At 57.1% G+C, this 25,784-nt stretch overlaps 1 protein-coding gene across 8 annotated transcripts in view; it reads left to right on the top strand.

Annotated features, from left to right (window-relative positions):
• Positions 1 to 17,472, top strand: part of RGS3 (regulator of G protein signaling 3) — a 74,813-nt gene extending 57,341 nt beyond the window's left edge. For 6 of the 8 annotated variants that reach the window (XM_057419267.1, XM_057419266.1, XM_057419264.1 and 3 more), the window contains 6 exons: positions 7,350 to 7,976; positions 11,365 to 11,438; positions 14,638 to 14,739; positions 15,342 to 15,403; positions 15,985 to 16,151; positions 16,231 to 17,472. In XM_057419267.1, coding sequence (XP_057275250.1) covers positions 7,350 to 7,976; positions 11,365 to 11,438; positions 14,638 to 14,739; positions 15,342 to 15,403; positions 15,985 to 16,151; positions 16,231 to 16,416 — 1,218 coding nt within the window. In that variant the 3' untranslated portion in view covers positions 16,417 to 17,472. Of the gene's footprint in view, positions 1 to 7,349; positions 7,977 to 11,364; positions 11,439 to 12,423; positions 12,676 to 14,411; positions 14,536 to 14,637; positions 14,740 to 15,341; positions 15,404 to 15,984; positions 16,152 to 16,230 lie in introns of those variants that run through there. The other 2 variants (XM_057419270.1, XM_057419271.1) reach the window with 2 other exon arrangements.
• The last annotated feature ends 8,312 nt before the right edge of the window (positions 17,473 to 25,784 follow it).

Genomic DNA, 25,784 nt, shown 5'->3' with positions numbered 1-25,784 from the left:
TGGGATCCTATGAACATGCACCTTCTCACTTTGTTTTTGGCTCAAAGTCCTTCCCTTTTGGGCTGGGAACCTGCTGGCCCATCCATGGCAGCTCTGCTCCATAGGGCCCTGCTCACCAACCACTGTGGAGCAGACGGGGCAGGGCACAGCCACGGGTGCAGGAAACCTGGAGCTTCATCAGTGCCTGCTTTTCTTCCATGATCTCGACGAGGGAAGCTGGGCAGGGCTAAGCTCATCCTACCTGCATCGGAGGGGCCAGCCTGACCCCGGCCACACGCACCTCATGCTGCTGTCAGTGTGCTCAAATGGGGAGACAGCACTGAGGTTTATTCTGCCCCAATAAGGAAGGGTTCCAGCATCAGCTGCCAGAACTTGGGAGTCAGGATACAAAAGTAAAGCAAATAATTCCATGACAGTGAGCAGAGCCCGGCTCTCACCCTGGGCTGGGAAATGTATGTGGGGGCAGCCACAGGCTGTGGATTCAGGAGGCCATGGGATGGGAGGTGCTGTCCCTTGTGAATCAGGCTCCAGCTCAGCTCTCTCCACTTGAGTGTCTGGAGGAAGGAGTCCCTGCCAGAGGTCTCCATTCCATCAGAACGAATGGGACCCTTGAATCCACTTTGGTGATCTCAGTGCATGGTGGCATGTGGATCTCACCCTTGGCACCCGACGGGCCAGGGGAAGGACAACGTGTTGATGTTAATTCAGCCGGGAGAGGAGCTGAAGAGAGAGCAGTAGATGTGAATCAGGCTGCAAATATAAAGTAGATGCAGTCTGAGCTGCCCTGGTTTGACCCATGCTGAGCCATATTCTTGCTGACTTTCAAGCTTTCTTTCATGGAACAAGCCCCAAATGCAACCAGGGCATTGAAGGCTGTGGGGAGATTTTATAGCTCCCTATGAGGCTTCAAAGTGTGTCTCAAATGTCCCTTTATGAATCTAAGGACCCTCTTTGTGCAGTAGCCTGACTCAATTCCCTGCAGTGCAAGTGAGCCTGGGTGAGTGTTGAGGGGTCCTGGGCTCATCTTTCACCTCATCATTCCCTTCCTGCACATCAGTTGGCTTCCAGCCCTAAGCACAGGGGCACACAAAGCCTGGGCAGGTGGAGGTTCTACTGACTGCTCACTGGGGATGGATGGGATGTGGGGCTGGGCTTTGTGGCATCTCCTTCAGCACCAAGCCCAGGCTCCATCAGGCTCTTGGTGCTGGTGTTGGTGGCAGGGAGGTGCTGAGGCTGCCAGCCCAGGACAGCTCAGGGGCTCCTGAGGTCCCTGTGTGCTGGGAGCGAGCAGGAGGGATGGTGGAGCAGATGGAGCAGCTGAGAGCCATGCTCCAGTTTTATCTGTTCATGTGCTCAGCTGCATCCAGAGCCATGAGGAAAGCAGAGCTCTGCCCTCCAGCAAACACCAGCTCGTTTCTCTGGTGCTGTGTGATGTTCTCCGGGCCATGTCCAGTGCCAAGAGTGAACCTTCCTACATCCTTCCAGGCACGGTTCTTTAGTAGTAGCTGGAGCAGCTGCCAACAATTCCATAGTGGCCAGAGGTGGTGTTAAACCCTGGAGGTTTGCTCCTCATGGAGCCCCAGCAGAGCTGGTAAGAGTGAGTGTTGGGATCAGGGCTGGTCAAAGCCCAGACTCAGACTCAGCACTGGTTTAAGCCAGTGCTGCTGTCAGTGAAGGTGCTGGAAGTGGTGCAGTGCTGCCTGTGAAGGGGGACACTGCCTGTGCCAGGCAGGGCTGGCACTGTCTGCTCCACTGGAGCATTCCTGTGCCCGAGTGACTCCTGTTCCAGGTAGCTGATGGTGCTCTCCCCTGCTGTGGTGGGGAGCTGCGAGCCTGTGCTTGGGCAGACTCTGAAGGCAAGTTCAAGCAACTCCTTGCAAAAGTTACTCAAACCCTGATGTCTTTGTAAAGCTAGAGAGTGTGTTTGAAATGCTGGGGGCCTCTGGGTGGTGATACCCAGGGCTGTGTGTGACTGGGAGACATGGCTCCATCCTGTCCCATGGGATTCTCTGGCCCTTTGTGAGGCTTGGCATCCTGCCCTCTAACAAGCACCTTCCTGATGGAGTGGCAAGAGCAGCAAGGGGATTACACTGCAGAGCATCTCCCACCTCAGAGCTTTCACTTTTTCCATAGAAAGTAGTTTGGGGAAAAAGCCCGACTGTGAACCTGCAGCAGTTTCATCAGGAGGAAGCATCAGAACCAGCGTGCTGTCACTCAGGGGCAGGAGAGGGCAGGTGAGGGGGAGCTGCACAAGTGAATGTGTCAGGTCTCAGGGCGATGCTCAGCTCTTCGAGGCCAAGCGATCGTCTGCTTTTACCAACGGGTAACAGCACCTCAGGGCTCAGAGCAGAGCCAGGAATAGCACAATGGGCACAAGGGAGCCAGGGTGGGGGGAGGCTGGAGCAGCTTCAGCTGCTGCTCTACACAGACACCAGTAAGTGCAGCAGCAGAGCCGAGCGCTGCGGCCACACGTGCCAAAGGCTGCAGATGCACCCAGAGCCCACCTTGGTAGGTTTTGCTTTCAGAGGCTGCAGTCTGGGGCTGTACCCTTTGCTGGGCAGGATCTGGGCACAGGCTGAGGAAGCAGCACAACGGGGATGTCCTTTCAGATCAAAGGTGTCTGCTCTGCTCCCTGCGCTGGTCGCCATGTGCTGGGCTGGTCCCTGCTGTCTCCTGGGGAACCTGTGGCTGCTGCCGGGCTTCGAGTTTGAAGGGTTCATGATGGGCAGCATCTGAAGGAGTGAAGGGGCATGTAGTGATGGGGACTTCCTGAGGCTCCCTGTGCCATATACATCAGCTGGCTCTTGCTGGGGGAGTGGCACTACAGTGCTCTGACAACATGGGCTTCGTGCTCCAGGGGCTTTTCCAGCCTTCTGCATACTCTCTGTTCACTGGCACTGGGGAACACCAACGAATTCAGCCTTTACTGCTGAAATCAGAGCTGTGTGCAGGGGATGGAGGGCACTGGGCAGGGGACAGGTTGGGGTCTGGAGCTGGGACTGCGTTCTCAGCTGCTCAGCCAAAGTACGTGGCGTGGGGAGGTTCTGCCTCTGCCAGGGGCAAGGCTCATGCCCTCGGTTAAGCCCTGGCTCCTGTTCAGGGCTGTGTTGCAGGGAGCAGAGGCACAGGGAGCAGCACTGCAGCGGCAGGGCTGGGCGATACCCCGCTCAGGCACCCTTTGCAGAGCTATCAATTGGGGATGACAGTAATGGGAAATGGGATTAGTGCAGGCTGCTGCCACGGGATCATTTCTTCCCTTGGAGGAGGATTTCTCCTTCCAGGGCTCTGAGATGCTTCATGGCCAGGGATTTTGGGTGGTGTGAATGTTCCTGCTGGTTGGGTTTCTACACCCATGCTTGCTTTTGCTCTTACACTAATTGCTCTGGATCAATTATTCATGGATTCAGTAATGAAGCAGGGAATGAGTACAAAGCTGCTGTGTTCCATCGCGGCTTGAGGAAGGCAGGAGCGGAGCTGCTTGGGGGATTCTCCTTGTGAGGACTCTCCCATGACTCCCATGAGGTTTTTCTCAAGTTCCAGTAGTTCTGCTTTGTATTTCTGCCTTCTTTTCCTTCCTCTCAACCCCATGCTATGTATTGGATACCTCTTCCTCTAGCCATGTACTTTGTGTTCCTCGTGGTCACATTTGAAGTCTTGAGGTGTGCATCACCAACGGTTTTGGTAGCGTATCACAGGGCCAGTTAGAGGTTTCTGATCTGATGGCTCAGTTTGTCCATGTTAAGGACTGAAATGGTAATATTTTTCTTCCACCTTAGCAAAAAACTCTTTGGAAACCCTGATGTTTCCCTGGGTGATGGAGGTGCTGTTTTCCCCACATCCCATCTGCCCTGGGGAGGGATGTTGCCTCTGCACAGGGAACACACTGCCAGCAGTGAAGCTGGCTGCATCCTTCCCAAAATCCCCCTGGAGAGGGACTTGGTCTCATTCCAATGGAGTTCAATGCTTCTGGGGACAGGTGAGGCACCTTTGAGCAAGGATAGATTGAAGGGCAGCAGGAGCCAGAGAGGTTCCTCCATGGGGCACACAGAGGATGGGACTGCCAAGGTGTGGGGACAGCCCATGGGAGCACCTCTGCCAGCTGGATCTCGGGAGGTCCATTGGCTTCTCCTGCGGGGAGAGCACAGTCAGAGCAGCACAGTCACTGCTCTCCCGTTCACCTCGATGTCCAACAGTCTGTTACCTGCAGGGACTTTCCTGCTTTTCCCAATCCCTGATTGCCCCATCCCTGGCAGTGTTCAAGGCCAGGTTGGACACAGGGGCTTGGAGCAAGCTGCTCTAGTGGAAGGGGTCCCTGCCCGTGGCAGGGGTTGGAGCTGGAGGAGCTTTAAGGTCCCTTCCAACCCCAACCCGTCTGGGATTCTCTGAGGCTGAGGTGCAGGGCAGTGCTCCAAGGCTTGTTTAGCCTCCTCTTCCTCACTGTTACTGCAAGAGGAAGATGTGCATTGCAAAACCTGAGCATCCGCATCAGCAGCCAGGAAAGGCTGAATTCCGTTTTCTTGTACCCGGGTGTTACTTGAGCCACGTGGCTCAAGGAGCAGAGGTCTTGAAATACGAAGCTGAAGCCTCAAAACCATCCCTGCCCTCGCCAAGCTGGGGATTTAAGGGGATGCCGCCCATCACAGCACCTCTGGCAGCACCAGGGTAAGTCAGTGCAGGCTGCAGCTCACAGCTGGGCTGGCTCTGGGGCTGGTGTTTTCCCAGCTGGCAGTCCCGGCTGTGGGACACCAGAAAGGGAACGTTACTCAGAGGAATGCTGGCGAAGTTGAGAGCCCACTGACAAACCCGCTTCTGTTCACTGACATTTGATGAGTTCTGGAAAGCCCTGAGCAAATACAGCCTGAGAGCAGGGGGTTTGCTGTTCTCTCCAGTCTGGCTTTCAAGAAAGCTTTTGAGTCAGTGATGCCCAAAGTCAGTGTCTGGGCAGAGGGTTACATGTGCAGAGATTGAGGATGCTGGAACAGACAGGGCAATGTTTGGCATTTTGGGAGTGTCTTGAAGCTTGTTTAATATTAGGGACTCTGTTTCTCTTGCTCTGATCTCATACTTATCCTCCTTCCCTAAAACCACCCTGAATGCCATCCTGGGCTTGGAGGCAGCTCGTTCTTGCTCTTGCTCTTCCCCTCCCTGGGACGTGCTGCCTTGGCCACTTAGGAACTGAGGAACACAGTGAAGTGTGAGGTCCTCCAGAGGGGATGTAGTAAAGCCCCCAGGCCTTCCCCTTCAGGACAGAGAAACCCAGATGTTGAGAGTGGAAGACCAACACATTGAGGATGGAGGGACCCAGATGCTGAGGACGGGAAGATGCAGATGCTGAGAACATGGAAACCTGTATATTGAGGATATAGACAGATGCTGAGAACAGTGAGACCAATACGCTGAGGATGGAGAGAAGCAGATATTGGCCTCCTGAGCTAGTGCTGCTGGCCAAGGACCCATGCTGCAGTGAGACATGGGGTGTTTTGGATGAGTCCCTGAAGTGGAAGGACAGCACATTCCTGCTCAGACAGCATTAGCTGTGCCTCATTCTGCTGCCTCCTCCTGCAGCCCCTTGGCTGCAGTGATGGTGTGAAGGAAACCTGGTCACATCCCTGTCCTTGCTGGCCCAAATCAGCTTTGTGCAGCAAGGTGACCCTTGCCTCTGTGGTGATGAAGTCCCTTGGTGCCTCCAGCTGTGATCAGGCTCGTTGGCTGGCTGTGATGGCATTGCTGCTGCTTTCCCCCTGTCTTTCACCCATCGCTGTCAAGTTTAGCAGAGCTCAGCCACAGCCCTTCCTGCAAGGACAGGATTTCACCCTCCCAGTGATGCTTCCAACCCAGGATGGAAACTTTGCTTGTGCTGAGGCTGCTACTCATACCCTCCGTGCCACTGAAGAGCAGCAGAGCTTCTGATTGAATTAGTGCAGGGGTTTAATTTAATCCTTGAATCTCATTTTAAAGGAGCCTGTTCATTTCCTTCTAGGGCCTTATCTGATGCGGGCAACCAGCAGTATTAAGCAGAAGGACTGGGCAGACAGGGAACTGTTTGGGAGGGGAAGGGCTTTGGGGGCATGAGCTGAGGCTGTGTGGGTTTTTCCTCTAATTATTCCATGAAATACTGATGACAGTGATTACAATACAAATAGGACACAAACAGCATCAGTAAAACATGCGCTGGTGCAAAGAGCATCCTTGCATGGCAGGTCTGGTAGCATTCCCTTTTTACAAGAGGTTACAATAGGAGGACTGAAACAGACCCAGGGATGGGATAAACTGAGCATTTGCTTTGTGCCTCCCACCAAATCCAGCTAGTTTTGGGGTGGGGGAGATGTTGCAGATGGGGCTGAGGACATGATGATAGTCTGAATTTTAGTCTCCAGACTCACTGGGGCAGTTCAAGTGATGCTGGATCGCTGCCTGTGGTGAGTCAGGCTGGAGGGGGACAGAGCAGCTCCTCTCCATGCTCACAGGTGTAAAGGGGGACCTTTGGCATCATAAAAAGGGCAAGGCCACAAAGACTGAAGCAGCTCTGCTCTGGAGCCAGGCTGAGAGAGCTGGGCTGGGGCAGCCTGGAGAAGAGAAGGCTCCTGAAGGGGAGACCTTAGAGCAGCTCCAGTGCCTGAAGGAGCTGCAGGAAAGCTGGAGAGAGGCTTGGGACAAGGGCCTGTAGGGACAGGCCAAGGGGAATGGCTTTAACCTGCCAGAGGGGAGACTGAGATGAGCTCTTAGGCAGAAGCTCTTCCCTGTGAGGGTGCTGAGGCGCTGGCACAGGGTGCCCAGAGAAGCTGTGGCTGCCCCATCCCTGGCAGTGTTCAAGGCCAGGTTGGACACAGGGGCTTGGAGCAAGCTGCTCTAGTGGAAGGGGTCCCTGCCCGTGGCAGGGGTTGGAGCTGGAGGAGCTTTAAGGGCCCTTCCAACACAAACCATTCCATGACTTTGTGATGTTACTGGCTCTGCTTCTGTGGTTGGAGCTGAGCCCAGCTCTGCCGTGCTGAGCTGCCCACCATGGGCCCCTGCTGTCCTCCAACCCACCAGTGCCGCCGGGTGCTGGAGGTGGGAGCCAGGAGGCCCCATCCCACTCCTGCCCCATAACCACCCGCTTGCTGCTGGTAGGGGAACCCAGAGCTCCAGGATCAGGACCAGGACTGGGTGCTGTGGGAGTGCTGGGTGATCTGCCACCTCCTGAGGACATGGGGATGATGCCATCCCACCCAGCCAGGGCACTGTTGGGGCTGTAGAAATTGGTGCCAGCCTTGTGGTTGGGGTGTCAGGAGCAGAAAGGCTCCCCAGGAAGGTGCAAGTGAGAGATCTGGAGTGCTTCTGCCCTCATGCTTGTCTTCTCTTCTGGGCAGATGCTGGAGACAGATGCTGAGAAGCCGGGGCAGATGCACTCGGAGGACGGGAAGGCGGCAGCGGGTGATGCTCCTCCATGCACAGAGCCCGCTCTGGGAACCACCCAGGATCCTCTCCTGCTGGAAAAGCAGCCGGCGGCTACCAAGAGGGGAGAGGAGCAGCCCAGCACCCTGCCAGCCTTTGTCATCCCCGAGCTGCGGCTCGACAGCACCTTCAGCCAGAGCACGGGCATGGCGGGCAGCACCACGGATGGTGAGGATGAGGAGGAGGATGAAGAGGAGGACGAGGAGGATGAGGAGGAGGAGGATGAGGAGGAGGATGGGGATGAGCAGTACTTGGAGAGGAACGAGGCGAAGCGCAGCAGCATGATCGAGACGTCGGGCTGTCAGCCCGTCTACACGCTGAGCGTGCAGAGCTCCCTGCGGCGCCGCACCCACAGCGAGGGCAGCCTGCTGCAGGAGGCCAAGAGCCACTGCTTCACCTCTGATACCACCCTCAACTGCTTGGACAGCCAGGGCACCACGGGCCACTGGGCCCTGCCTTCCCCCAGGACCCTCAAGAAAGAGCTCACCAAGAACGGCGGCTCCATCCACCAGCTCACGCTGCTCTTCTCAGGCCACAGGAAGGTACGTGACCTGCTGGGTCCTGCTTGGTTGTGTGATGGGGAGTTCCTGGGGTGGAGGTGTACCAGCACAGAGCCATGGAATGGTTTGGGTTGGGAAGGACCTTAAGGCTCAACCAGTTCCAATCCCTGCCACGGGCAGGGACCCCTTCCACTAGAGCAGCTTGCTCCAAGCCCCTGTGTCCAACCTGGCCTTGAACACTGCCAGGGATGGGGCAGCCACAGCTTCTCTGGGCACCCTGTGCCAGCGCCTCAGCACCCTCACAGGGAAGAGCTTCTGCCTAAGATCTAACCTGAACTTCCCCTGTTTCAGTTTGAACCCATCAACCCCTGTCCTATTGCTGCAGTCCCTGCTGAAGACTCCCTCTCCACCATCTTTGTAGCCCCTTCAGACACTGGAAGCTGCTCTGAGGTCTCCACGCAGCCTTCTCTTCTCCAGGCTGAACAACCCCAGTGTTCTCAGCCTGTCTTCATACAGGAGGTGCTTCAGCCCCTGATCATCCTTGTGGCCCTCTCTGAACTTGCTCCAACAGCTCCGTTTCCTTCTTATGTTGAGGGTTAACTGCACACACGTGGCCCCTCTCTCCATGGCCACAGCAAAGCTGGCATCTGAGGGGCCAGGAATGTCTCTGCCCCAGGCAGTCAGCTCTGGGAGATGCTTGGCAGTGTGCTGATGCTCTGGGTGGGCATCTCCCACCAGTGTGTCCAGATCCTTCAGGTCCCATGTCCTGGAGAGCTGCTGTCCATTGTGGAGGGCCCATCTCAGAAGGTTGAGCTCAGCAGTGATTCCTGACCCTGCAGAACAGGAGCAGTGGAGGGCCATGCAGCAGGAGCTCTTCTCACAAACCCGTGGAGCAGAGCTCACCTTGGCTGTGCTTTTGCAGGAACCAATGTGCCATTGCAGAGGTTGTGCCTGGGAAGTGCTGCTTGTCCGGGTGAAGCCTGACTGGGTGCTGAGAGCCCAGCACCCCGCTCTGCCCAACCAAGCTCACCCCAGCTTCATCTCCACCAGTGGCTGTGTGCTGCTGTGATCAGGGCTCTATTACTTGGCTCAGGATCATGCTGCGTTGCCCAGGGTCATGCTACACAGCTCAGGACCATGTCACACTGCTCAGGACCACATTGCAAAGTGCAGGACCACATTGCGTGGTGCTCCATGGTGCTGCCTCCTTGGCAGGAGGGGCTGGTACAGAGCCCTGTTTGCCACCCAGCATGCAGTGTGGTGGGGTTTTAAGCCTGTGATGAGGTTAACCATCCTGCCAGCCTCATGCTGCTTGAGGAGCCACCTCTGCTGCTGTTCCCTGGAGCGCTTTTTGGGCTGATGAGAGCCTTTAGCTCTAATCCAGGCTGGTCAGACGGGGCTGCTGTGCAGTAGGGTAGCCCAGACCCTCTGATGCCAGCAGCTGTGGGCTGCGGGATTCAGAAACCTTCCCAGATCCTATCAAGAAAGGCCCTTTCTGGCAGGGACACAGAGCAAGGGAGGCGTTGGCAGCAGCCCTGCCCGCTGAGCGTGTCCCGGCAGCGCTGCCAGTGCCGGCTCCGCTGGTTTCACAGTGCCGCTGTGCGTGCGGCCGGGAGCGTGCAGCCCTGCAGGCAGCGGAGTGCAGCGCTGCTGGGGCCCCACGGGCTGCACTCGCTGCCGATGGGGGGGAATACCCAGGGAGCGTGTCCCAGTCCTGCCCCGGAGAGCCCCCAGTGCCCGTCCTGGACTGACCCGGGTGAACCGGGCTCCTCCTGGGTTGCACTGCTCTGGTGCGGGGTGCTTTGGAGCCCCTGCAGTGGGGCTGCTGGACTTCCTGCTGCTGCCAGCTCTGGAGCAGCTCTGTCTGCATGGCCGGTGCCTAAACCCCCTGCCCGTATGCCCTCCTGGGGCACCCCTGCCTGCTCCTATTGCTGTGTCTCCCCAGCTCCCTGCTGATGTACATAGGATGCATGGGAGCTGCAGCGTGCAGGGTGCCTGGCCACGACATGCATCGAGTTTTGTGCTACTGCCATCCCCCTGGGTAAACTTTGGAGGGATTTCTGTTGGGCTGTGCCTTTGGACTAGTTTGATAAAACCCGCCGAGGTTCCTGGAGTGAGGCACTGATGCACAATTCCCCTCTAGATCCCCTCCAATTTGGCAAGCACGGGTGATACCTGCACCCAGTGGCCTCAGTGGCAAGGCCACAGCATCCATGGACCTGCTTGATTGCTTCTTCCCCTCTGCGAGCATTTCAGAGGGGCTCGCTTTGTTGGCCCTTTTAACACCATCGTGCCCAGCATCCCGTCCCGCTCCCCCCTCACCCCGCAGTGGGGCGGGGAGGGGGTTGTTTTCAGAGCATGCAGTGGTTGGGAGCGCTGGGACCCCTCGGGCGAGCTCCGTTGCTGCCTTTTGTCCCGGAGCACGGTGGAGCCTCTCTGGACAATGGCAGGAAGCGCGCTCCGGCTGCGTGTCGCCGCGGCCAGCCCGCCTGCCGGGGCCCTATCTGCCTGGGGAAGGTGCTTTGCAAGGGCTGCATTGTTTGGGGCCGATAAACTCCGGAAACAAGGGCGCAGAATGGAAGGAAGTGTCCAAAGCCGTGAGCTCCGGGCTGCGGCGCTGCGCGGCCAGTTCCCACGGGGAGGCGATCCTGGGAAGTGCCCTGCGGCCCCCGGCAGCGCAGGGATGAGCTGGATACGGGGCTGGCTGCGAGCATCTTCCAGTCTCATTCACCAATAGGAAGCTACAGTGGTCCCAGGGGTCTCCATGCCTGACCCCAGCCTCAGAAGCTACACTGGTACTGCCCCGAGCTCGCAGTGCATCCCATGTCCCCTTGGTTTGCTCAGGCTGCCCTGGGCTGCTGGGCAAGGAGTGGAGCCCTCTGGGTGCTCCTTGAACTTGAAGGCTGCCATGATATGACTCAATTATGGGTAAATTGTTCTGGTTTTTCCTTCCTGGGGACTGCTGGGGAACCCCTCATTGTTTCTGGGGGCCCAGCCTGGTTCTGGGGAGGACAAGGTGCTCTGCAGGCTGTGCAGGGACTTTTGCCCACTCAGGACAGCAGGAATAGAAGCATCAGGAATGGATACAGGTGTTCTCCCCACTGTCAGCATCCCAAACCCAGAGGGGTTCCTGGGTCACCAGCCGTGGTGTCTCCTCAGATGCCCCAGGAACGCCACAGACTGAAGGGGGCATGGGATGGATGGGGGGAGGTAAGTCCCCGTGCCAGGGTGGAGAAGAGCTTGTCCCATTGCATTGCTGCAGGCAGCTGTGGTTGCGGGGAGGGAGCCCTGCGGATGCTGTGGCTCTGGGCTGTGCAGGTGTGGGGACCACGGGGATTGCTGGCAACGCTGGTGGGTGACCTTGGGATGCCACTGGGGCCATGCACTGGCACAATGATGCAGACACTGTTTTTCTCTCCCCCCTCCCCAGCTGAGCAGAGCCGACCCCGAATGCAGCTGTGATGAAGGGGACGAGACCTCCCTCAAGAAACGGAGCAGGAACCTGTAAGTGTCACATTGTGGCGACAGAGTGTTCCAGGGCTGTTTGTGGCACTCAAACACTTCAGCAGAGCGCTGCTGGTCCGGGCAGCCCTTAGGGTCCCCCTGTCTTGTTCTCCCAAGCTTTTCTGGGGAGAAAGCAGCAAAGTGTGAATTGAGGTCTCGCTTCATACAGGGAGTTGTGATTTTCAGGGAGGAGGTGGGAGATATAATGGGGCATCACACACCTGGCTGGGAGCAGCCCCTCTTGGCCTTGCTTTGGCAGACAGGAGCCTGCTCCAGCTGGTGCCATGGGGAAAGCAGCTTCCCAGAGCTGGCAGAGCTCTGCCTTGGTGGTGCTGAGTTCAGGGAGAGGCCATGCAAGTGCTGAAACATGAGCTGGGGGCCTCTTTCCCACTGGCCCTATGCAGGGAGGAGGAATCGGGAGGTTTCCCACTGTGGGACAGACTCCACCATCACAGCACATGGGCAGCGTGGTGAAAGCACCAGGAACTGAGGGATGCTCACAGCCCCTCTGCCTCTCCAGGTAAGGCTTTAGGGGTGCCAAGAACTGGGTCCAGGCAAGGATGAGGCAGCCGTGGCCTTTGCTGCCCATGAACACAGCTGGAAATGCAATGGTGGGGACGAGTGAGGATGGTTTTGGAACAACCTCTGGGTTTGCAGTGCAGGATCCATCCGGGTGTCACGGCCACGGGGATTCCTGGAGCTGGGTCCTTCGTGTGGGCTCAGGGCAGGTGGAGAAGCTGCACGTGGTTTGAGCAGCTTAAGGGGTGTGAGGGGGCCGAGTGTGCTGGATGTGCACCAGGATGCACAGCTCCACACATGTGCCTCCTGCCAGCGAGCGGCACTGTTGAACCGCGTGTCTTGGCTGCAGGTGCCTATTTTTAGCTCTTTTCATTATTTCCTCCCAATTGAAATTAAAATGAATCCCTCACGGGGACACCCCCCCTTCCCGTGTCCTGCTGCAGCTCTGAGCCAGGGGAATGGTGCTGGGGGGGGAGCTCCATCCCGCAGGGTCAGGGACGGTTGTGGGGGGGGTTTGTCCTCACCTTGAGCCGGCTGCGGATGCGCTGGGAGCCTCCTGCATCGCACCGGTCGGCTATTGGCTGCGCAGCTGGGTTGCCGGCCATCTGCAGGGACTATTTATGGTGCATGAGGCTGGGGTTTGGCGCTCACCGCGCCTCGGCCGGCACCCCCCGATGTGCCACACGATGGTGGACTTCTCCGAAAGATACCTGGAGAGGTAGGGCTTGGCATCCTGAGAGGAAAGGTGATGTGCTTTGCAGGGGATGCTTTGGAAGTAGCGTGGGGTGATGGTGCTGGATGTGGCCTCATGGCCGTGCTGGGAGCTGATTGCTTTATAGGGGCAACTCCAGGCAGAAACCAGCAGTTCTTTAATGGAACTATTTTTGCTGTGGCATTTTATGCTGCAGGTTATACAGCTGGGGCTCTGTGTGTCTGTGGTCTGGTTTTGTGCTGCTTGCTGTTTATTTGCAAGCACGTGCAAGGGGAACAGTGGGTTTTAAGTTGGGGAACTTCCTTAGGTGGTGCTTCCTGGTGTATTACAGCTGGGAAACACCCCCAGCCTGGTGTGCGCAGGGCTCGGGCTCTGGTGCCGGCAGCCCACATGTGCTGGGGACACACACAAGCGCCGTTCAGTGCTTGGAAAGCTGTGCCGAGCTGCGGCGGCTGCCTCGCAGAGCTGGGAACATGCTGGAGCTATTGCTGAGGGCTGTGTGGGGTGGCCCGTCCCGTGTGGTGGCTGGTGCTCAGCTCTCAGCGTCGCTGGCTGAGTGGTAATGGGAGGCAGATGGTGTTTGGAGTGTGAGGCTCTGTGTTTGGAGCAGCTTTTCCCATGTTAGTGCTGGCAGCAGCAGGATCTGTGTCCTGCTGGGACTACAGCCTACATGATGTGAAGGCAGAGAAACCCTCTGTGCCCCCCATGAGGGCATGGATGCGCTCGGGACTAGGAGGGGATATTTCCCTCTAAATCCTTCCATGACTCAGGGTGCTCAGCACCTTGTGGGACTGAGCCCTGGGGTGGTCGCATTTATTCCCAGTGGATTGCTGTGTTTTACTGTCCTGGGATGGGAGAGAGCTGTGGGTCTAGAGAGCATAACTAGGGATAGGGGGTACACCCTTGCCTTGAACCCCTCTTATGTCCCCAGCCAGCTCTGGGCATGGCTCGGTGGCTCCAAGCATCCTGGCATAGACCCTCCGGTGTGGGAGGCTGCAGGGGGTGGCTTGGCCAAGCTACCCTGGGTCCCATCCAGCAGCCTTGGTGCAGGATGAGCATCCCAGGCCACGCAGTGTCCCCCGCGCCCCTTCGTGCCGTGGTGTCATGCAGGGAACGTGCCACGAGGGGACAGCATCGTCTGCTCCCGTCACCTCTCCCACCTCCTGCTCTCCGTTTCTCGCCGGGGGGCTGAGCTTTGGGCTCTCATTTTCACATGGCATTGCCAGAAAATCTTGGTCCCGCTTTGTCCTGGTGGGAAGAGGGAGCCCCGTGTCCGGGTGTCCATCACTGTGCCCGTGCAGGGTGGCAGCGTGTTGGTGTCCCTGCCCCTCAGTGCCACACGCCGCCGGTACCAGTCACCCCCTTATGGAGATGTCCCCATGGCTGTGCCCCTCCTCTGCTGGCACTGGAGCAGTGTGAGCACCAGCGGGTCACACGGCGGCTCCCAACCCCTTTGCCTTCCCCCGGCTTCCTGCGCTCCATAAATAGCCTCGTAAATCCCCGCTCTCCACCCTCGGCGTTGATTTTTCCACCTTTCCTCGGGTTTCCCCAGCAACGCCGGAGCCACCCTGCGCGGCAGCGGGGCTGACACAGCCCTTACTCACACGCACCCCGGCCGCCCCTCTCCGCATTTAAAGCTCCCCCGGCTGAGCCCTCCCACTTCCGCGCCGGGCGCACCGGGCGGGAGCGCGCACGGGGCTGGCGGCAGAGCAGCGGAGCGTGTGTCCGCGCCGGCAGCGCCCCAGCCAACATGCCCTTCTTCCGGGACCTTTCCAAGCCCCAGCCGCTGGAGTTCCACGCCGAGATGCTGCTGGGCGTGCAGAGACCCCACAACGGCAGCCTGCAGCGCCGGCACACCATGAAGGAGTAGGTGGTGGCCACAGGGCTGAGGCTGAGGGTGGCTCCCCTCGGTGCCGGGTGTCCCCCCAGCCCCTCGCCCGCTTGCTAACGCTTCCTTTTTCCCCCTAGAGCCAAGGACATGAAGAACCGACTGGGGATTTTTCGGCGGCGAAACGAGTCCCCCGGGGCCAACCCCTCCGGGAAGCTGGACAAAGTGCTCAAGTCACTCAAGTAAGCGCTGCGAGCGGGGGGCACGGGGACCGGGGGAGCTTGGGGACAAGCTGGGGTCGGGCTGAGCATCGCCTCCAGCGGGGCTGGGGCCACCCTGTTGGGGCAAGCTGTGGACAAGCAGGTTTTGTTTCTGGAGGAGCATTAAAAGGCGTTTGTTGGCCAAAACCTCTGCCGAGGCGGGGGAAGCTCCGTGCCCGGGAGGCGGCAGCTTGGGCTGGAAATTTACCTGATGGCTGCTTTCCCCAGTGCCTGTACGAGAAACTGTAACTGGCCGGAGGGCGGTTTGAAAAACCACTTTTCCCTGGAGATGCTCCAGCCGCTGGAGCCGAGCCCTCTCTGCTCACACTGCAGCTTATCCGGCTGCTGAAATCCCGCCGTGCCGCGGCCGGTCCTGGCTCAGACACCGCAGATCCCAGCGCGCAGAGCTCTGTGGGTCGAGTTATCCTCCAGCCAGTCTAAAGGCAGAGTTTTCCTTCTGCTGTGCTGCCCGGTGCAGAGCCCTCCCTCGGTCCCTGTGCGGTGCTGGAGCTGGGGCACACGCGGTGCTGTTACCGGTTGTGGCTGTCACAGCCTCACCTTGCCAACGCTCTGTCCTCCTGCAGGCCCACTCCCGAGGAAGCTCTCAAGTGGGGGGACTCCCTGGAGAAGCTGCTGCTGCACAAATGTAAGTGCTTGACCGACTCTGTTTGCTGCTGGGGGAGTATCCGGAGATGTGCATGGCTAGAGCAGGGATTTCCTCTGTTAATCCCTTCCGGTGTTTGGGGTAGACGAAGGGAAATGAGGCTGCCCCTTGCCTGCACCTCTTCTGTTCCTGTCTGGTGCAGGGGCCGGGGGGAGCCAGGGCTTCGGGCTGCAGCCCCTCTTGGGGAGGAAAAAGCAGCAGTTCTTGCCTCTGCCTGATCTATGAAGCAGGAGCTGCTTTAGACTATTCCCCTCTTGTGTGGGGCACCCCACACCATGGCCACATCCTACACCCAGCTCCCATAGGGACAGCAAGGGAGTCGTCTCCCCATGCATGCAGCAGGGCTGAGGACTGGGGATTCAGCGTGCGGATGGATTGCATGGCTGAGCTTGCGCTGGCGATGCCACCGCTGCCTGCTTTGCCCGGGGGTTCTTGAGTGGGTTTAGGGGACAGTGTGTGGAGGCAGCTGAGTCTGCACCTTTGCAAGGTTGCTGGGCTGAGGGTCTTGCGGGGCCATTCCCCACATGTGAGCCGGGAGTAAAGATGTGCCTGTGTCCCCACAGACGGGCTCGCTGCCTTCAGGGCCTTCCTGCGCACCGAGTTCAGCGAGGAGAACCTGGAGTTCTGGCTGGCCTGTGAGGAGTTCAAGAAGATCAAGTCCCAGTCCAAGATGGTCTCCAAGGCCAAGAAGATCTTTGCTGAGTACATCGCCATCCAGTCCTGCAAGGAGGTGAGGGCTGGCTCCTGTGCTGGTGTGTGGCTCCGCGGCACAGGGAGCTGCTCACCAGCGCTGGTCTCTGTGCCCACAGGTCAACCTGGACTCCTACACGCGTGAGCACACCAAGGAGAACCTGCAGAACATCACCCGCAGCTGCTTCGACCTCGCGCAGAAGAGGATTTACGGGCTCATGGAGAAGGACTCGTACCCCCGCTTCCTGCGCTCCGACTTGTACTTGGACATAATTAACCAGAAGAAAGCCAGCTCCCCACTGTAGACCCAAGGACTCTCTCGGGGCAGGCTGGGAGCTGAGTGTTTACATGGAATCGGGCAGCAGAGGCTTTCCTGGGGGATAGCGGGAGCTGCCGTTGTGGCCCCAAAAGTATTCCTGCAGTGGACGGGTGTGGGGCAGCTGAAGGCACTGAGCATGGGGCCAAGGGGACCAACAAGCCCAGCAGTCTGGTACTGCTCCATCGCCCCATCTCACCATTGCTGGTACGATGCCTTCGGGGTGACTCCGGCATGGATTTTAGCCAGGAGGGAAGCTCCCGTCACTACTGTGAAGCAGGCGCCCGAGCTGCCAGCATGGCTGGAAGGTGACGAGTGATCCCAGCTTGAGGAGGAGGACTTCTGTGTAGGGCTTCGGCAAGGGGACAACAGCACCACCTTATATCCGTGGATGTGAGACTTGTGAACTGGATCAGCCCCAGGATGCTGCTGTGCTTCCCATGCTGGCGATGCCTCCCGAAGCAGTTATATCCCAGGAGCCCGGCGCTTCCTTTGCTCGTGGTGGGTCCCCCTGGGAGCAGCGGAAGCCGGGTCCTTCCCCTGCACTGGAGGTGTGTGAGGCCAGCCACCTCCTGCTCCCACCCCTGGTTTATTTATTGACCTCCCGTAGCTGGACACGTTGCTGTGTCATAGGAAACCCTCGTGTCCTTTCCCGGTCTGAAATGACAAGTGCAATATTTGTGTGTGTCACGGCGGGTTCTCCGCTCGAGTGGATGCTTTTTTAGTTTCTGAGTGCGTACAACGTTGTCTGAGTTCGGTTTTATCCGACAAACCCATTCCCTGGCAGCGGGCCGCTGGGGGAGCCTGGTGTATATATCATGCCCTGACGACGGAGGGTTTGGTGATGGAGAAAAGCAGCTCCGTGGACCAGATGCTCTCTTTACTCTGGATAACAATATGTGTTTTGAGGAGCGGGGGTTACTGCTGACCCTGGCGGAGCTGGACGGACTGCCTGCCTCCAGGCACCCAGTTTACAGTGCGAAGCATCTCTGCAGCTGGCAAAAATACATTGTCATGGTCATAGGTAAATAAAAGGAGAATATCATGTCTTGTAGCTGCCTTTTCTTCCTGACGTGTTTCTCGGCACTGCCAGAGCAGACATCCCCTTCTTCAGCGGGGAAGTGTAAACTCCTGTTCCTGCATGGCTAAAGATGGGAAGCTCTGGTTCCCTGGATTTCTGAGCTGGGTTTTGTGAGGCCGTGCCCGGGTGTAGCCCTGCAGGAACACAGACAGCTTTGCCCAAAACGAGACTGTTCCCAGGGACAGGGTTCACTGTTTAAACACGGCAGAGCACCAGCCTCTGGGCATGGAAATGCCCAGAAACACAAGTGACCAAGTGTAGCTCCGGGTCCCTCTGGGGACATACCAAAACAAGCATCAGAAAGCCCTGCAGTGCTATTTCAGGTCCTGGCTGGCAGGGCTGCTGCTCCCTTGGGAAAGGCAGCGCTCTGACAGCTCTGGTTTAGGATGAGAATGTTTTGTAAGGGCTGTTCACGCTGTTTGGCTGAGATGGCTTAGGGCTTTATGTGTTTATGGTGTCGGGGGGTTGTGTGGGGCCACAGTGTGGTGTGGAGGTGATGCCCAGGGGTGCCCCAGCAATCCCACCCAGGCACAGTTCTCCCGTGGCAGATATGATCTCTACTTGGGAGCTGTGCGTTTCCCCCTTTAAACTCACAGCATGTGATGGCCAGGTGGGGAAACTGAGGCAGAGCTGAGGGGATCCCTTGAGAGTTGGCTGGAGGCAGCAGGGTAGTGGGATGCCTGCTGGGACCCATCAGGTCAGTGCATTCTCCCTGCGAGCACTGCCATGGTCACCCCAACTGACTCCTCTAAGCCAGGCCCTCCTCTTCCTCCTGCGCTGTTGGGAGCCTTCATTGAATCATAGGATCATAGAATAGTTAGGGTTGGAACCTGCCAGGAGCATTTCCCTTCAGATCTGGCCTCAACACAGATTTTCTTGCAGTTCCCCTATCTCTCCATCACGCATATACTCTTGACCTCCTCTCACAGCCCCAGCCCATCAGTGTCAGGACACTGACTGCAGGGTCCTGTTGTTGGTCCCCACTTCCCGTGTCTCATGCAGGGGACTTGGCTCATGGAGCTTTGTGGTACTTGGCAGCTCAGTACCTGCCATTACCTTCTCTCTGGAGGCCAGGGCCAGTGGGCCTTCCTGAGGCTGTTGGTGATGCCCAGGAGCATCCAACCTGCACATCCACACCTGGTTTTGAGCCTATAGCATGCCTTCCTTATGTGACTTACCTGAGCTCATCCAGCAGGGCAGGCAGCAAGGCCTGGAGCTGCTGTGGGACACGTGGGAATCTGCTGCATGGTTGAGTAAGTGCCACCAATGCCTGCAGGCAAAAGGTGAAGGACCTGGGACCTGGGATGACTCCCTGGAGAAAACGGAACTGCCCCGTGTGAGTGACACCAGTTGGGTTATTGCTGTAGCAGAATTCACTGCCAGGTTGGCCTGAGTCACTCTGCAAACATCACAGCTCCAACCCTGCCTGCCTGGGAGGTGCTGGATTGCAGGAGAGGGGTGGGAGGTGGGGATGCCCCATGCTTGTGCCCTGTGTTGCTGTGCTCTCTGCAGGAGGACAGGTCTCACCATGGACCCTGCGGTGACACCGGTGCCACAGCTTTGTCCTCTCTGTGCTGCAGGAGAGGAGCTGTGCCCTCTCCTGGACATTGTGCCCAGAGTGAAGGGTTTGGGGAGCCCAGTTTATGAATGGGAACTGGGTCAGCTCATGGAGGGGGCTTGTTCTGGGGGGACGTTGGTTGTGATGGACATACAGCCCCACTGCCCTGATCAGCTCTTCTTGCAGCTGAGATTAAGGTATGGAGGGCTAGTTACCAGGGGTATTTAGCTTAAAACACAACTTGGTAGCCCAGAGAAGCTGTGGCTGCCCCATCCCTGGCAGTGTTCAAGGCCAGGTTGGACACAGGGGCTTGGAGCAAGCTGCTCTAGTGGAAGGTGTCCCTGCCTGTGGCAGGGGTTGGAGCTGGAGGAGCTTTAAGGTCCCTTCCAACACAAAGCAGGCTGGGATTCTATGATTTCTGTCCTTATTTACCATAAAATAAGATGTCCAAGACAAAATCTAACCAGGCTGCAAGGGATGTGAAAGAAGTGAGTTGTCAATGCCAATGCAAATGCAGAAACTCGTGCCTTCTGCAGTAGGGAGGATGCTGGTGTGGGCCTTATCTGAGCAGATAACAAGGGTTTATCTCAGGGCTAAAAATGAGTGGTTGCTCAGTTGCAAGTTGTCACAACTCAGCCGTGGTTGTTGCGTGCAAACAGGGTAAAGTCCACGGAGGCGCGGGTGATCTTGGTTCACGCGCAGGATGAAGCTCACCAAGCTGAAGGCAGCCATGAGGAAAAGCAGCCCAGGGAGAGCATTTAAACAGGAAAATGGGAATCATCACCAGCAGGTGTCGAATGCTTTGTTAAGTTAAAAAAATGCTGTGACCCATAGGTGGAAAAGGGTAAGACTGCTGGGAAAAACATCCTAAGGTTCCGGGTTTAACATCATGGTTTAATAGACTTGTAGAATGGATCGTTTTGGAAGGGGCCTTAAAGCTCCTCCAGCTCCAACCCCTGCCACGGGCAGGGACACCTTCCACTAGAGCAGATTGCTCCAAGCCCCTGTGTCCAACCTGGCCTTGAACACTGCCAGGGATGGGGCAGCCACAGCTTCTCTGGGCACCCTGTGCCAGCGCCTCAGCACCCTCACAGGGAAGAGCTTCTGCCTAAGAGCTCATCTCAGTCATCACCCCTTGTCCTATCACTGCAGTCCTTGATGAAGTTCCCTCACTTCCTCAGGGATGAGGAGCTTGGGATGAACCAGAGGGAGTTGGGGAGGGTGGTAAATCGGTCTCACCTACCCGAGATGATGGGCCTTGACCCTTCCGGTGTCCTTCAGCTCAGTATTTCATCAGCTTCCCAGCGCAGCAGCCAGAGGTGGGTGCTGGGCTCAGCTCTGTAACTGCAGCACTCAGGTTGCTGGGGCCTCCTTTCCGAGCTGGCTCGAAGCTGTGAGCCTGGAGCTATTTTCTTATTTCTGTCAAAAGAAGAAGTTTGCCTTTTTTAAATGTCTGCCCCTGCCCCAGGGCACTGCAGCAACCCCAGCCTTAACGGGGCCTTTCCAAGACCCCTCCTGGAGTATAAACTTAGCCAAATAGAACTTTTTACTGAGCAAAACAATTCCTTGCCCCCCCGATTAGACAAATATTCTCAGACTAGAAACAAGGCTGCTTGAGAGGCACAGACTGAGCAGAGCTCCACAGCGAGATAGGGAGGCTGCAGACACAGGTGTCCCCCTGCCCTGCTCACACTGCTGACCTGCTGCGTGAGCCACCTCACCCTGCTCAGAAAGCTGCTGGGGCTTCAGGAGCAGCCGAGCTCTTACTTGGTGGCCGAGGTGCCCAGAAGCCATCTGGAGCTCCACCATGGAACAGGCAGTCTTTGTCTGCACGGCGGGGTGGGAGTTGGGGTTGGTTGGGTTGGGTTTGGGGACCTTTGCTTCCACCAGGTTTGATAAGGGCTGGGGGTGCTGAGGTCTGCTTCAGGGCTCTCGTCCTTCCAGGTGGTGGCCCAGGGGCTGGGCTCTGAATGGGGGGGATGTTGAGGGGTGTCTCTGCAGTGTGATGGGGGGTTCCCAGCTCAGCACTGCCCTGTGTGCAGTGTCATCCTGCCTGGGGAGCTACAAGCAGCGATGCCCAGATGTGGTGGGACACTGGCACAGGGTGGCCGGAGAAGCTGTGGCTGCCCCATCCCTGGCAGTGTTCAAGGCCAGGTTGGACACAGGGGCTTGGAGCAAGCTGCTCTAGTGGAAGGTGTCCCTCCCTGTGGCAGGGGTTGGAGCTGGAGGAGCTTTAAGGTCCCTTCAACCCAAACCAGTCTCATTCTGTGAATTGAGGCTGTAAGGACAAATGCCACCAACCTCTGTGGATGGCATCAGCAATGTCACTCCTGAGCAGTCCACGGGGAAGGAGGAAATAAAATGCTTCTGCAGTAAAAATAAAAATAGGCTCAGATGCTGTGTGTCAAGGAAATAAAACGAGCTGGGCTGGGCTGCTGCCAGGACAGGAAATCCAGCGGTGGGAAGAGTCCCCTGGGTGCCGCTCGCTCATTCAGGAAGCATTGTTCTGACCCTCTCATCGCTCATTTTCTGAGTCTTCGCTGCATTAGGTCATTTTTACTCAGCTCATCCAGCTCACACATTCCCTGTGCTGGGGAAGGAGGCAAATAATGCCGAGTCCCCGCCAGCTGTGAGGCGCTGGGGAAGCCTGGAGGAAAGGATGGTGGAAAACACTTTGTTGCTTGAGCAGACCCACAGAGCAGTGGCACAGGGGAAGGATGAGGAGGACCTTTATGCAGAGTGACCCACTGCCAACATCCCTCACCCCACTTTGAGTACTGCCAAGCAGGGGCAGAGATGGAGGTGGTGAGCTGGAAAGATCCAGGACCTCCCCATCTTCCTTGCCTTCATCCCTTAAGAAGGTTCGAGAGATGGAGAAGAGCCAAGCAGAAGCAGGTAGTACCTGGGGACGAGGTGTTTGCATAGGAGCCGTTTGCAAGTAATTTCTTGTCCCTTCCTGAACTAATGGGACAATTATTTCAGGACACACGTGTTCCTCATGGAAAGTTTCACCCGGCCTGTGCGTCAGTTTGTCGGTGTAGCAACCCCGTTCTGCTGATCACAGTGTTCCGACACAAAGACAAGGGGGTGAAACCTCCTGCTCCTGGACCAGAGACAGCAGTGACAGGACACCAAGTGCCAGACAAACCTCCGGGTCCAGGGCACATCAAAGCTCATGGGCTCACGTGTCGAGAGCTGATCTGCAAACCCCAGCAAACACTGATCTGCTCTGATGCAGCTCCTGTGCTTGACACTCAATGTTTGGATGAATGCATCTGATTTTGTACCCTGTTTGCTTCAACCAGCTCAAGAGGGATGTGGAGAAATTGGGTGGTGGGGTGGGTGGGGGGGTGGTCTACAGCTTTCGGAGGGACAGCGACCTAAGTGATGGAGCCAAACTCTCCTTGGTAGCACCAGGTGACAAAATAAGGGGCAACAGCCACAATGTGTGACAGCTTTCAGGCCTTCAGCTTGGACAAGGGGGTTGGAACTGGATGATCTTTAAGGTCCCTTCCAACACAAACCATTCTGTGACTACATGATGCAGTAGAACAGGCCCCCAGAGAAGTAGGGGGTCTTCATCGTTGGAAGCGGTTAAGATGTGGACAAAGCCACGGCTGACCTTGGTTGGGTGCTGGTGATATTCCTGCTCTGAGGGAGGGCTGGACCAGTGATAACTGCACAAGGAAGCTGCCCCTCGCTTTGCTGGTGGGTATGAGGAAACAGGCACTGATCCCACGGGAGACATGGGACAGAGATGCAGCAGAGCAGAGTCCTGACAGGAGCAGTGGGGATGAGTCCTGTGATTTTGTACAGGAAAAAATCCTAGTTTCCATGGCCTGGGGAAGGCCCCATCATGTCAATGTCTGAGTGAGGGAACTGCTCCTTCCTTCTGCCCTCTGACCAGCTCTGGAGCTGTTTGGTTCTGGGTAAAAGAGGAGGGCTAAGTGCCAGAAATCGGGCTGGGCTGGGCTGTGGGATGCTGATGTGGAGCTCAGGGTGACGGGTCTCCAGCTGCCCTGTCCCCTGGCCACGTAAGCTCCTCTGCTCAGGGGTGCGACTGCCAAGTTTCCGTGTCCAGATTTCCACGTTTTCCAGAACTGATTCTAAAAATCCTCTTTTTGGCCCCACAAACGCATCAACCACCTGAGGAGCACCTGGATCACTGCAAGGGTCGCCCATGGGATGGGGGCACTGGATGGCTCTTGCAGCTATTGCCCAACGTATTTCATTTACTTTGCCATCTGAATGCAAACAATTAATTAACTGGACGATCTCTCAGGGAACCAGTGTTGTTATGGGTAGGAAATCTGATGAGTTCATAGGGCCAACATTCCCCTTTCTGAAATAGAGAGGAAGGAAGAAGGATGGGGATTCCCTGCAAAGCACCTTTTAACGTGGTGTCAACATTTATGGCTAAGCCATAATAGTTCCTGAAGCGCTGCCACACGGAATAATGAGATGGGAATTGTGGACACGCTCATCACTGCAGCTTCATCACACCCAGGAGCTGACTCTGGCAGTGGTGCTGCTGTCCCTGCCCTCATCTGCTGCCAGTGTCCGCATGCTGGGAAGTGGAACTTGCCACCACGCTGCGTGAACCTCCACTAGCCGAGGCTGCAGCCGGGCTCCTTGCAGCAGATGGGACAATGTTCTGGGTCCATGTGGGCAGCCTTGGGATGCACAACCCGCAGACCCAGTGTGGAGGCTCTGGGGCTGCTGCAGACTGATCCCACAGGAGGCAATCCAATCCCTCCTTCACAGGATCATGGAATCAGCTGGGTTGGAAAAGATCCTTAAGCTCATCAAGTCCCCAGCACTGCCCAGGCCACCACTGCCCCACGGCACAGGCCTCGTCTCCATGGGCTGTGAACACTCGCAGGGACAGTGACTGCAGCCCTGCCCTGGGCAGCCTGTTCCAATGCCTGAGCACCCTCTGGGGCAGGAATTGTTCCTCAGCTCCATCTAAACCTGCCCTGGGGCAGCTTGAGGCCGTTTCCTCTTGTCCCATCCCTTGTTCCTTGGGAGCAGAGCCCAGCCCCTCCTGGCTCCATCCTCCTGTCAGGCACTTGTAGGCAGCGATCAGGTCCCCCCTGAGCCTTCTCTTCTCCACACTGAACCCCCCAGGTCCCTCAGCCCTTCCCCATCACACTTGGGCTCCAGGCCCTGCACAAGTTCCGGTACCCTTCTCTGGCCCCGCTCCAGCACCTCAATGTCTTTATCTCTTTATCTTTCTGTCCTACTTTATTTCTTGCTCAGTGAGAAGCCTGAGGAGCAGGTTTAGGGCCGGAAGATCTGGTGGGGTCTCAGCTTGGAACTGCTGGTCCATCATTGCAGCCAAAAGGCTTCAAGGGCACTGGTCCCTCTGCAAAGAAGTGTTTTAGAGGGGTTTGCTGGGAAATGCTGGGAAATGCAACAGCCCTTTCTGGCTCCTCATTCAGACACACTCCTGCTGTCCAGTGTACGCAGGTCTCCATCTGAGCTGGTCTGCCAGAGACCCCTGTGGTCTACAGACACACACAGACCCTACAAGAGGGTTATTGACACACAGGCGCCTATGTAAGGAGACTGGCGTGTTGATGTTCTGCACTGTCCCCACAGACCAGAGCAAGAGCTTTGAGTGCTTCTGGATGTGGAGAGGCAAAGCCTTCTGTGGAAGGTGGGGATATACTTTCCTGCTTGTATTAATGGCCACGCATGTTTGCGGAGGTGATGAGGTCAGGCAGCCTGAGCACTGAGGAGGGGGTCAGACACTGTATTTCCAAGGCCAGGTTGGACACAGGGGCTTGGAGCAAGCTGCTCCAGTGGAAGGGGTCCCTGCCTGTGGCAAGGGTTGGAGCTGGAGGAGCTTTAAGGTCCCTTCAGCCCAAACCAGTCTCATTCTATGATTCTATGCTTAATAAATGTCAGGCTCCTCCAACACAAGGAGACAGCGATGGAAAGCCCCAGGCTTGAGGCAGCATCGTGTGGATCCCACTCAGCTTCCCCGCGCTCGGTTATTTCCAGCTGTGGCTTTTGGAACCTTGGCTGCATCGGCCACTTTTAGCTCTCGCAGCTCCATCACTGCTCCTGGCAGGGCCGCAGCTCCTCGTCTTCTGGAAAAACCTTAAACTGCTCCAGAGCGTCAGAAGAACGGCCAGGGAGGAAAAACAAACCCAGTGCAACAGAACCCAACAAAACAAGCTCAGCCTTTTTCCAATCAGGCTGCAGCGTTGTCGTATTTTTATTGAAGAAAAACATCTCTACTTTTTTCCTGGACCAGCCCCCTCCAAACGCATTCCCCGTTGTGCCGAGCTCCTAAAATAACTGCAGCTCTTCATGGAAATGAAGCCCTGGGAGACCCGCTCCTTGCTGGCTCCCCATGCACATCCTGACGTGCTGGAGGCCCTCGTGCCCGCACTGATCTTTGCTGTGGCAGTTCCTGTGAGCTTCAGGTCACAGCGTGGGTTTGTGAGCGGCCATCCAGAGATGTTTGTTGTCAAAGGCTGGCATACATCAAAGGCAGCGCCAGCACTGGAGATGGGCCTGGTGGGTACCCCAGCAGTGTTTTACCTCTTCGCCTGTGGGGTGGGCGGCAGGACAGGACAGTGCCCGAGACTCAGCCGGGGTGTTCTGCATCCCAGAGGCTGCGCTCGGGTGCAGGGTAGTTGCTGATTTCCAACCCGTGCCACCATGGAAATACAGCCCTTGGTTAAGCCATCGATACCCAGACTGATTC

This window comes from Pezoporus wallicus, unplaced genomic scaffold (assembly GCF_028554395.1).
Source record: "Pezoporus wallicus isolate ANWC-B61680 ecotype Strahan unplaced genomic scaffold, APGP_CSIRO_Pwel_v1 contig_10790, whole genome shotgun sequence".
Classification (NCBI taxonomy): Eukaryota; Metazoa; Chordata; class Aves; order Psittaciformes; family Psittacidae; genus Pezoporus; species Pezoporus wallicus.
The sequence above is the reverse complement of the archived record's forward strand: the minus strand, read 5'-3'. Positions and strand labels throughout refer to the sequence as shown.